Below are 12,654 nucleotides of genomic sequence, written 5' to 3'. Positions count from 1 at the left end.
TGTGTTTTGAAAAGTGCGCATGCCTGGATGTCGCTTTGTCTCGTGAATCCAGTGACCTTTCACACTACTGCTTTCAATAGTAGCAACAGAAACATAGATTTATACAGTGGACTGCACCTACCGTCCATGGCACTGAGGCACCCCAAACACAAACTTTGCTTTGGGTCTGAAAAGAATACACCAGATTTCTGGGAAGTACCTTTTGTATCCGAGGCGGATAAATGCAGTGAGGAATATTTTAATTGAAATACATTTCTTTATTTGCATTTTCAAAGCGCTCACACAGCCCAGGGACATCGAGGCGCCGTTACAGGAATATGTCTCTTAGTTGCGTATTTATAACGCGCTCAATAGCCAGAGGGTTCTAAGCACGGACCCCGGGATCGAACCTGTGCTGCTTCGTGTAGCACGTTGCCGCTGAGCTATCCTCCCGGGACAATATACAATCAATAGTTCACAAAATGTAACAAAAGGCAAGAGAAAAAAAAACACAAAAACCAGGAGACAACTCAATTATCTTTATTTTTCTAACTGCAGATTCAAGGTATACAACTGAACATTGCTGTTTTTCTTATGAGACGTATAAATAAAAATACAAAAAATGCGCACTACAAAAAAATCTACTGTTAGTAGGATGTAAAAAATATTCTCTTTGCTATAGAAGGCACAAACTTCACTTAGTGACACATGGAGAGAAAAAAACCTGCAGCATTAATTCATTTTTCGTTTTTTTTTCTCTGTCAGAAAAACACTGAAATCACAAAGGAACGCATCAGAGCCTACACAGAACAGAGAAGGAGCTGCAGGGGCGCGGGACTAGGACATCACAAAACCCGGCGGCGGTACCATGACAAATATGACTCGCAAGCGAAAAAGGGGGAGACTATAAAGTACAGGGAGAATGGGGGTTAAAAAGGAAGGAGACTAAACAAAGGAAGAGAACAAATTAAGGAAAAAAAGACATTGTACAAAAAAAAACAAGCATTAAATTCAACAAAAACAAAAATTGGGCACCTTCTAAACTTAGGCTAAGTGGAGGTGCTGAGGTAGACATAACTGTAACATCCATAAATTTAAAACATTTCTTTAATACAGAGAAACCAGACTGGCACTTGTGCTGTCACGACGTACGACGAGCAATGAAAAAAAATAAACTACTTTGCTTGGTCCAGCAGGGAAGTTGGTCCTCAGTGCTATAATATACATCTATTTATATACGGGCATGGTATCGTGGCACTTCACCATGGCTTATTAGCCTTCAAAAGAGCACATGCAGAACACAAAGTGGAAATTACTAGGACGCACAACGAAAAACACATTGGTACTCCCCTTCAGGGTAGGGACATCGAACAACAAGAGGACAGGCCAATTATTTAATCAAGGGCAAGGGCTCTGCCAGTTGCCATCCCCTCCCAAGCCGCACTAGAGTCAGGCCACACACTATCAACCCACCGGGTGGAGGCCTTGTGCGTATGACTTTTTCCTTGTTGGGATAGAAGATGCAGGCGTTGGAACCCCACGTGGGCGCACCAGGGAATGAAGGTTTACCAAGCCTAGCCCTCTCCCGCCGGGATTTTAATTATTTAGAGAGAATTTTGAAAATAAGCAATTGGCACTCAAGTATGGGGAAGCTGTAGGGGACACCTCACTGTAGACAAAGATAAGGGACTTGTACCCAGAGCAGCAAGGAGGTGTACTCCACCTGAATAAACATTTTTGAGACTGAGCTTCCTATGGCAGTGAAACATCAGGAAAATTTAAAAAAGCCCTTTTGACAAGGTGAAGTGAAGCAGCTCATGGCAATGTTATCTGTGTCCGCTCAGGCCCGCAAAGGCGGCCCTAACAGGGAGTACCAATGTTAGTCCAATGGGTACATAACATGAGAAATTGCAGCATTTTTTTCAGCATTTTTGTTTTAAATGTGGAAAACTGTCCAGGCACAACAATCAAATAAGCTGTTCACCAACATTCTGGCAGGGATGGTGTTAAACCTCATTAGGCCTTCTGGCATGGCCACAGCCACACACATTAGCTCCCCATCTCTTCGCTTTGCCAACATCAAAAGGATTACAGGCACAATGACAAGACGCACGATATATCGGGAGGACAAGCTTCACTATGTGACAGCGACTACTTCACGGACTATCGGGTGGAGAAAATTGGCTTAGCACCAGACCTCGTGGAGCCAATCTCAAGACATGGTGGTAGATTTCATGAAAGTCCTCTTGAGAATTCAGGGGTCATGGCACAATTCTAGGTAGCATAGCTTACTGCTGAAATGGAAGTCATGCAATAAGAAAACCAACGAATGGTTGGACAATGTGCGTGTGACTATGCTGAACTAGCATCAAATTTGACCGAGTTTGGGTGCCTGTCCGCGAACGACTTCAAGGCCCACAAACACATTAACACTTGCCCAGTAAAAGAGGGTCCATCAAAAAAAGAGAAGCTGGAGTTGACATTTTAAATCTCACCCAAGTGTACTAAATGGGTTCCCCATTTACATGAAATTGACTTTGCTGACATGGCGTGTTGAGTCTGAACTGCTGATAAATCACAAACACGGGCTTACAACCAGGCATGGATATTCAAACCGAGGGCCATGAAGTCAAGAAGGATGGGATACCTGCGTTTCCATTAACACCATCCCTGCCTGGAATGCCTGATACCTACAATACTGCAAGGGTTGTTTTTCTCACTACACAGTCACACAGACAAAGCATACTCACACACACGCACGCAATATCTGTTTTCACATTACAAAAGGAAAGGCGAAAACGGATACAGGAACTAACAAGAATTACAAAAATATTACAATTTGCATGTATGTCTCCACCCCACCCACTGAGCATTTTTTCCCCTCCGTTTAACATTTTTGTCTTTACCGAACTCTGGTGGGATGGGGTGACGTCAGTGGGAGGGGCATGATGGATTGCAGCAAATGCTGGAGTCCGGAAAGCACGACTAGAGCTTTCCCTTGCTTTCATTTCCTGGGTAAAATGTTTCTCTGCTGACGATAAGCAGCTGTCCCATGGTCGGTGTACACTTTGCGTTGTCGTACTGCGCTGTATTTTTTTGCGTCGTCTCAAAAGTTCAATTACAACCTAAGCTCCATTCCAAACAAAGACTAATCCATTACTCTATTGGCGATAGGCCATTATTCAGCCACCTACTTCAAGCATGTAGGCCCAGTTGTTTGAAGGCCTTCAGTTGTCCAATTGCAGTTAAAAAGCGGGGGAAGGGGAAACGTTGCATTGGTGCACCACCACAGCCAACCTCCATTATACCCATTCCAGCAATTCCCCCCAGAATTCTTCCCCATCAATTCAACTTGAATGCAGCTAAAAGTCAATAACACAATCTGTAATGTACAATTGTAAATCAAATATGAGATGAAAAACTGAAACGTCACATGGCAAACTCAAAATACTGCAAATGTGCTTTTATAACTGAAAAACAGAAGAGGTAGCTTTCAGACAATAAACACCCTGTAACCTCACTGGGTGGGTCCTGGGGAAAAAAAACACCAATTTGGGTAATGGCGAAGCGAACCAAAAAGAAATAACATAATCCCCCCAAAAAGAGAAAATACTATAAATTGCTTTCCTTGCGATGGCGCTTGGCACTTTTTTTTTACAGCATGAATCTCTAAACTACACATTGTTGTTGCTTTTCGGCATGGCAAGCCTTAAAAAAAAAAAACAAATTGCCTGTTTGAAAGAAAAATGTAAAAGAAAACAAATTGCTCATGAGGTCAACAAAAATAAAGCAAAGAAATACAAAATGAGGTAATTCAAGTGTACAATGTGCTGAATGCGGAAAAGAAAACATGATTTTTGTCCTTCATAAAACAGAGTGCTGGGCAAGAAAACACATTGGAAAGTGGGTGGAGGGGGGGGTGGAGAATTGATCGAGGAGCTATGGGACATGATCCACCATTTTCATTTGCGTTTCCAACAATACGGCGGCGCTTGCCAATATTGAAATGTCTACCTTTTAACTCCTGCAGGGGGGCGGGCGGTAACTGGCTGGGCACCCATTCCAAAGATTATTTTGTTGATCAAAGTTTCCGCCCTATCGGTTGAAAAGCAGGTACGCTAAGGGCCCTGGACCATTTCTCGCCTTCTCCCGGACCTTCTCAAATAGTCCCCCATTTCACCAAAGACGTTTTACAAAAGAAGGAGGGGTATTCCTTTCATACAACTGCTGCTGCCTAATGTAACCAAGTGGCAAATTTAATTACTAACAGAATTGGCACATTTCCCATTCCCAGAGATCGGTTGCACTCTACCAGGTCGCTTGTCGAATGGGCATTTAGAGGAAACATGCTGGGTCGCCCCCTTCCTCGCCATTTGCATTAGGTGGGCTTGATCACATTGCATTTTGAAACACCCACAAATGTCTGAAACATATGATGGTTGGGTCATCTCCTGGTAGAACAAATTCTTTTTAAAAGGCTATACAGGAGAGAGAAACTGTTCTCTTCTATAAAGAGATGTATGCTTTTGACGAACAGCCGAGACGGGTATATGCGTACGTTGCACCGGAGCAAATGCGATACAAGCTCATGACGCATGCACACCAACTGCGGCAGCAAGGTACTGCAAGGGTCTAAAATCCAACATCTAAGACCAATATGGAGGATTTGTCATGACATAAGATTAGCTATTTCCCTGTGGATGCAAGCACTCAGGGTCTTCCCCTCTCACCCCCATCAGTACCCCAACATTTAGGAAATACACGAGTTAAAACCTAGAAACAGCTTAAAATCCATAAGTGGCCTTTGGAGCAACTACAATCTAATGTAATTACCTTATTAATTGCCTGCCCCTAACAGTTAATGCCCTTGGATTTCAGATCATTTTGGGCCTCATCTATTGGAATGTTAAATTTACGGAGGCGTATGCTTGGGCCACAATGTGCGAGACTTATTAATGCCAATTATGTCCAATGTAACCAATGAAGTGCTTGCCAGTTTATAGATTGGTTCCACCTACCCAACCCATACGTCCACACGCAAACCCGGTTATCCCCAACCTGTATATTTTGGGACCCCTGAAGTTACAGAAACCCGGTTACATTTATGGCCAACGTTTTACCCCCAGTGGATTCACCGTCCACACGCGCCAGTAATGGTTGCCCGTGGAGAACCCACGCCGACATGTTCCAATGTCCGACGAAACCACCCATTTCATGAAAAGACAAACAGAGCCCTCTTCAAAAACACATCCGAATCTTGCACTGGCTAAACTATAGGTCAGCAACCACATGCCGTGGTCTGCTGCCCGAAATCGGAACTTAATATACCCGCACAAAAGGGGGGCTACAATTTTAGGTTTCACTTTGAAACTAATTTTGACTTGGGAAACCAAGTATTTCATTTGAAATTCTGCTTTTATGGAAATTTAAATGCAGAATAAGTACCTTAAGAAGTAACCAAAAAAAAAAAAAATGAAAATAAGATCCCCCCGCCCCCCCAAGGCCTATCTTGGTCCTTAAATTAACCATCCATAGCATTGGCGAGGAGGGCGTCTATTCTTTGAAAAATGCCAGCATGTATTTAATGTTTTCAAAACATTAGCTGACAAAATGGCTGTGTTCAGGAAGCCTGTAGACTACATTTGCCCACATCTCAGAAAACTGTAGCCAAGACTCCCCAACATGTCTAAATGCTGGTAGGCTAAAAGTGTCCTACATCAGAATGCCTTTGGACTAAGCCTGTCCAAAACCCAGCAACCTTGTACATTAGACATGCCTAGAGCTGAACACATCTGTGTACTGGACTTGCCAAATCTTCTGAAAGCCTGTAGGTGAGACTTGTCCCAAGTTCAGCATGCCTGTAGACAAGGCTCACTGAAATGTATGAATGCTTGTAGACTAGGACTGCCCCAAGTTCAGCAAGCCTGTAGACAAGGCTCACTGAAATGTATGAATGCTTGTAGACTAGGACTGCCCCATGTTCAGCAAGCCTGTAGACAAGGCTCACTGAAATGTATGAATGCTTGTAGACTAGGACTGTCCTAAATTCGGCAAGCCTGTAGAAAACAATTGCCTGAAGTTCAGAAAGCCAGTCCACAAGAATCATGGTTAACGAGCGCAATGTGCCTCTTAGGAGATTGGCCAAAACTCTGTAGATGCAATGCACTACAACAATTTTTCATCCGACTGCAACAACAAAAGAATAACAATGGGCATTTTGTTGGTGGGAATGGAACTCACTAAGCAACATTCTTGCTCCTGCCATTCTTCTTCAAAGGGCAATCGACTGCCACCCAACCCCGCTCTTTCTTTTTAGTGCTAAGGCGACATTGCCCTCGAAACATAATTTCTGCTCCTTTTTCTGCCACTGATTTGGTTTCTTGATTGAAAGCATGCCTTTCTCCTCCAACTTGTCAAATTATCGAAAAGTTGGAAAACAAAAAGAAGGAAGGATAAACCAATGGGTTTTGGTTGCCCAGGACTACACGTTTGCTGCTCAGTGTCCCTCTCAGACATAGCACAGGTACAAGTAGGTCTTCTCTATCCTCCAGTCGTAGGGGATGTCCTCCGGCTTGTGGCCCTTCATGTGCTTCTGCATGGCCGACAAGCTGGGGCAGTACTCCAGGCAGATAGTGCATTGGTAGGGGGAGGCCCCATTGTGGGTCCGCAGGTGTTTGATCATGGCAGAGTAGTCGCGGGACCGCTGGTGGCACAACTTGCATTCGAAGGGCTTCTCACCTGCAGGACAGAGGCGAGAAGAACAAGGTCTCAGAATGGACGTCACAAATTCATCCATAGAGACAAGCAAAACCAATGGGAAGGATTAAGCAGTCTTCAAAATATGCTAGAAACAGCACTTGCTGGGAATTCAATATGTGTTTTCAAAAGGACATTTTTATTTTAGGTTTCAAACAATGCCAGCAATGTGTCCTAATGATGTGCTCCTTACATTGGCAATCACTGATTTTAAAGGTAGGCTGGGCACATCTTCAGAGAATGTTTGGTACTACGTGTTCACTAGAGTGATCCAAGAACGCTAAAAAAAAAGTCCTAGAGCTTCATAGCTTGCCCCTTAAAGCCTTAAGCATATAAATAAAATGTCATTTGCCACTTTAGAACAAGATTAAGTAAAAAGCTAAAAATCGTCATCTCTTTCTTGGGCAATTCACTCAAAAATTCCCAACCAATTGAACATTAGAAAAGAGGAAACGCCTAACATTTTGCAATTGAGACATTTTCTTCTCATTCTTGTTAAGATTCTAAACACTGTGCCATCATAACTTTGCCTTAGACCGAAAAGGTCAATAGCTGTTTCGCCAGCTCTAAACCTGCAACCAATCGAACATTAGGAGTGGTAAGGAAAATGTACTGCCTCTGTGTGTGGTATTAGTCGAGCGACACCGCGCTCATTAAATGAGCCATGTGTATGGTGAGTGTGTGGCACTACTGCTTCCGGTGTGTGTGGCAGTCAATGGAACAGAGAGAGACTGTGCTCTTTATTTGCCAAGTGTGGTTAAAGGATGCGACCATCGCTTCCGGTGAGTGGGTTAGTCAATTCAAAAGGTGTGGAGTTATTCTCTCTTGCATGTGGTGAGAGCTGGGAAAAGAAGGGAGATGTGTTGTGATGTGCTTGGTTGGCATGTGGTGAGAGCTGCGAAAGGAAGGGAGATGTGTTTTATAGTGCATGGGTGACATGTGGTGAGAGATAGGAAAAGAAGGGAGATATGTTGTGATGTGCTTGGGTGGCATGTGATGAAAGCGGGGCAAGGAAGGGAGATGTATTGTGTTTGGTTGGCATGTGGTGAGAGCTGGGAAAGGAAGAAGATGTGTTGTGTAATGCTTGGGTGGCATGTGGTGAGAGCTGGGAAAATAAGGGAGATGTGTTGTGTAATGCTTGGTTGGCATGATGTGAGAGCTGGGATAGGAAGGCAGATGTGATGTGTAGTGCGTGGGTGGCATGTGGTGAGAGCTGGGATAGGAAGGGAGAGGTGTTGCGTAGTGCTTGGGTGTCATGTGGTGAGAGCTGGGATAGGAAGCGAGATGTGTTGCGTAGTGCATTGGTGGCATGTGGTGAGAGCTGGGATAGGAAGGGAGAAGTGTTGCATAGTGCATGGGTGGCATGTGGTGAGAGCTGGGATAGGAAGCGAGATGTGTTGCGTGGTGCATGGGTGGCATGTGGTGAGAGCTGGGATAGGAAGGGAGAGGTGTTGCATAGTGCGTGGGTGTCATGTGGTGAGAGCTGGGATAGGAAGCGAGATGTGTTGCGTAGTGCATGGGTGTCATGTGGTGAGAGCTGGGATAGGAAGCGAGATGTGTTGGTAGTGCATGGGTGGCATGTGGTGAGAGCTGGGATAGGAAGCGAGATGTGTTGCGTAGTGCATGGGTGGCATGTGGTGAGAGCTGGGATAGGAAGGGAGATGTGTTGCGTAGTGCATGGGTGGCATGTGGTGAGACCTGGGAAAGGAAGGGAGATGTGTTGCGTAGTGCATGGGTGGCATGTGGTGAGAGCTGGGATAGGAAGGGAGATGTGTTGCGTAATGCATGGGTGGCATGTGGTGAGAGCTGGGATAGGAAGGGAGATGTGTTGTATTGTGCTTGGATGGATGCATGGATCTTATGATTTCAGAGGGAATGCTGTGAGAATGTTGTTGTAAGAGTGACAGTGTTTATGGGATAAGGTGCCCTACTGGGGAGTTGGAGAGATCAGGCCTGATTGATGGGTGCCAGTGGGCTTCTAAGAGATAACTTAATATAAACTGACGTAAGCAATAAAGGATCTTCTTACCTGAAAATGAAAGAAACAAATAGAAAAGATGAAAAAAGTGACAAAAAAAAGAGAGGGAACCTACCCCTTCTTCCAGCGTGTATTACTACCTAAATGATTTTGCGTCTGTCTACTATGATGGAAAATCATGTGATCTTGGAAAGCATTCACTTGAAAGTAAGCGGATAGAAGCACATTATCTAATAAAATAGGTTTAGGTTTTACTTGCAAGAAGTACATTTTTTTCATCATGGCCGGCCTTAGGGGTGGGCCGCCCGGGCGACCGCCCAGGGCCTCCTGCCATTAGCCCCACCACGCCAGCTAAGGGGAGTCTTTCAAGGTCTCCCCCAAGCTGGCATGGTGGGGGAATGCACGGCAGGCACCCTATTGTTATTAAATGCGCTCCGCTCTCGGGAGCGCCTATGGAAAAATCTGGCACCCCCACATGACCAGGGGTGCACTTGATGGAGGGGGCATGGGCACATTTTTGTTTTGCCACCCAGGGTGCTACGGCCTCCAAGGCCGGCCCTGGTGTTCATACAGCTAGAGGGAAGAAAAACATTTATAACTGAAAGGGCATGTGTATTGAAGAGGTGATGTCGGATGGTCCAACCAAAAGCGAGACGCTTAGTTAGGCTTCAAGAGTATGAACGTGGCGGTAAATGTCCTCACTAAGGCATGCCATCAGGAACACCTGGAAGGGAGCCAGAAGGCGTGGCCCATGGTTGGAGGGGTAGGGGTACATTTTAAACCTACTGCAGCGGTGGCCAGGTGGTACACAAAGAGGCAAGAACATCAAAGTTTGACTGGCAGCTTGGAAAGGGGGAAGCAAATGTGTGAGGACAAATCTCAAGAAAGGGCTGAATAATTGTATTAACAGAGTGGAGTTGTTGGAAATGCAGCATAATGCATACAAGGGATTATTGGGTTCTATTTAGCTGCTGATCGCATTCGTACCCAAAAACCTTGCAGGCCCCCCCCCTTCGTTAATTAGCATTCCAGTCTTGGATCTTGGACCGTAGTCTGGCGTTTGCATACCTGTGTGAACCCGGTAGTGGGTTTCGAGCTGGTGCTTCAAGCTGAATCTTTTGCCACACCCGTTGCACTCGTAGGGTTTCTCTCCAGTATGGATGCGCTTGTGACCCTTCAACGTGCTCTCGTCCCTGAAGCAACTGCCACAGAACTCGCACTCATATGGGTGGTCACCTGAAATGAAAAAAAAATAAACATTTGGAGGTTTTGATCAATAAACAAGTGTTATAACACTTTACAGGTAATGGTGAGAATGGATAATGAAGAAATCAAGGAAGTCAAGGACTTCATGAAAGTTCAACATTTTTTTAATAATGTTTTATTTTCTACTGGGATGAAGCGCTGGGTGAAAGTGATCATGCTACAAAAATAAAAGCATTCACCTAGTAGAAGCCATCAAGTAAGGTTTTGTTGATTTTCCCAAATCCCTATTATTAAATAGAATGGGTGACCACATTTATCGCACAGAACGGAAAGGTCGGAGTTTGTGCTATACACAAGATGGTTTAAGTACAGACTACCCAAAACCAAACAAAAATATGCAGAGTTCAGCAAACACTGCATCACGATACAGGAACAGTGGCCTAGTGTAGCCTTTGAAAAGGAAAGAAAGTTATTGTAAAGTCCTTCAAACCTCATGGCCAAGAATAAGACATATGATAGCAATCATCCTATATGTATTTTTTTTTCTCTTATTCCTTTAAGGATTTTAATGGAGAGTGCCATTTGCGTACCCTATTCCCCTTTCTACAATAGTGGAAGCACCACACATGAAACAATGACCCATCAAGCAGATGCCGTGCTTAGAAAGATCAGTTTCAAGGAGTGGCTTAACGTACAACCAGGGGTGTTGCTCGGTATGTAAAAGATCTGGGGCTATGCTAATGTCGGGATTGTTGGGACTTGGGGCTAGCTAGCCTTTTGGTTGTAGCCCACAAACTTCTATCTGGGGCTACAACCAAAACACAGGGGCTCTAGCCACCCCCCAGCCCCTTGCAGGTTCTCCCAGCAACGCCTCTGCATACAACACACATGGGGGACGCTAAAAAGTTACCCTGCTGACTTACTGGGCCCAAATGTTTTACTTGGATGTGTATGTCAAATGCAGGATATCGATAAGGGTTGGTTTCTAGGTATATTATCGAGGTTATTTGGAAAAAATGGGACAGTTTCCGCGATCTGAATGACACCTGACCTAGTAGGATCGCTGTCTGTCTTCCCTCTGTTCCCACTCCCTTGCCATGTCGCGCCTTGAAACACTTGTGTATAGGCGCTAAACACTGAGCAAAAAGGTGACTATGGTTGATCTCAAGTCAGAAGAGTGACCTGCTTCTTCTAGAGCGATTCACAGGAAAATGGGTCTTACCACGGCGGTCATGCAGATAATCTCACAATGGCCACTGTCTTTCCAGCCAATGGCCTGGCCTTTTTCTAAATGAGCACAGAGTCTGTGTTGGGAGCAGGCGATGGCGGCTGCCCTTCAAATCTTAATTTCTGCCCACCAGGAAGGGAATCTGTAAGGGTGATGCTAAGATAAACTGCACAGTGGCGTCAGGCGCGACGGTGGCCATTGTGGACAGAAAGGGTTAGCGATCTACAAGGCATTGGCCACAAGTTAGTTCACAAAAGAATGTTAGTGTTTATTATATACTAACATGTTGTTTAGATTGCATGCTGAAGGTTAGAACAACAAAAATCGTCGCAATGTCTTGTTGTAAAAACAAAATACTACACATGTAGGCACAGTGTTTGAGCCAATATTTCGAATCAATAAGTAGGAACAAATATTTGAATGTCAGCAATTGAAAAAAAAAATCCAACAAATGCATTGAGAATTTGACTTCAGTGATGTTAGAACCTTGTGGTACTTCAACAGTTTCCTGTCCAAATGCCTACGATCTATTTGTATCCCACCATGCACCACTTTCCTGATCTTGGCAGTAGCATTTCTCCTGTGTCTCAAATTCATATCCTACTATGGAACCAAAGACAGAGGAATGACTTCGCCATGGTGGCTGATCTTGGTGAGGAAGGCTGCTGCTTCTTCCTGCCATTGAGGGGGGCAGCGGGAGGTTTTCGGAGAGCCAGTCCCTGGAAAAGTTGAGGTTTCGAGGATAGGGGATAGAAAGCAAGTACCCTACTGCCTTAAAAGGGCCCCACATGTTGCCAAACTACTGAAATGTGTCTCACAATATGCTTCAGGAGAACAGGTAAGGTGAATATAGTGCTACAAAAGGAGAAAAGACGACTGAATTATGGAAGAGCTTGAATGTATCTATAAGAAGAGGCTGCACCGAGGATCACAGAAAAAAAGGAAAAAAAAACAGGGAAAGGAATAATTGATAGAAAGGAAGATTTCATGCAGAAATGTTGGCAGTAGGAGCACCCTAGAACACAGTCTAGGGGGAAAAAGGGTGTGGATGGAAACCGATGGTCCACGATTAAGCCAGAGATGGCGACATGGGAAACGACTAAACCTGCAAGTTGAGCAGAAACTCCAGGAACGGAGATGACGTAGGAGGAACTGGATAACGACCAAGGAAGATAGTATGAAGATTGGAAGATAAGGCATTCAAGTATTACAGAGCAGGTGACACCTGAAACCTTGATAAAAAGTCAAAAATTGCTAAAGAATAAAAAAGTCCCTGGTTGTGCAATGATGGCGGAGAAAAGTTGATTAGAAAGTCCCCTTACGCAGGAATGGCTGAGAAACATGCTCAGATTAGGGTTGCAGTGATAGTAGGATGGCCCAGCTCTACAAGTGGACCTAGCAATACAGCTGGAAGGCAGTGGAAACAAAGAACCCAAAGACTGCACTAGTGTTAGACATTTACCAGCCAGGAACAATACGATTAAAACAAAACAATCTTGTTAACTAA

General features: G+C 44.5%; 1 protein-coding gene across 2 annotated transcripts in view; it reads right to left on the bottom strand.

Annotated features, from left to right (window-relative positions):
* Positions 1-498: 498 nt before the first annotated feature.
* ZBTB16 (zinc finger and BTB domain containing 16) overlaps positions 499-12,654 on the bottom strand; it is a 421,469-nt gene continuing 409,313 nt past the window's right edge. For both annotated transcript variants that reach the window (XM_069614226.1, XM_069614227.1), the window contains exons 6-7: positions 9,782-9,949; positions 499-6,717 (exon numbers count right to left, since the gene is read on the bottom strand). In XM_069614226.1, coding sequence (XP_069470327.1) covers positions 6,488-6,717; positions 9,782-9,949 — 398 coding nt within the window. In that variant the 3' untranslated portion in view covers positions 499-6,487. The remainder of the gene's footprint in view (positions 6,718-9,781; positions 9,950-12,654) is intronic.

Source organism: Ambystoma mexicanum, chromosome 9, assembly GCF_040938575.1.
Source record: "Ambystoma mexicanum isolate Mex_15411 chromosome 9, UKY_AmexF1_1, whole genome shotgun sequence".
NCBI classification, from domain to species: domain Eukaryota; kingdom Metazoa; phylum Chordata; class Amphibia; order Caudata; family Ambystomatidae; genus Ambystoma; species Ambystoma mexicanum.
This window is presented reverse-complemented; position numbering and strand designations above follow the sequence as displayed.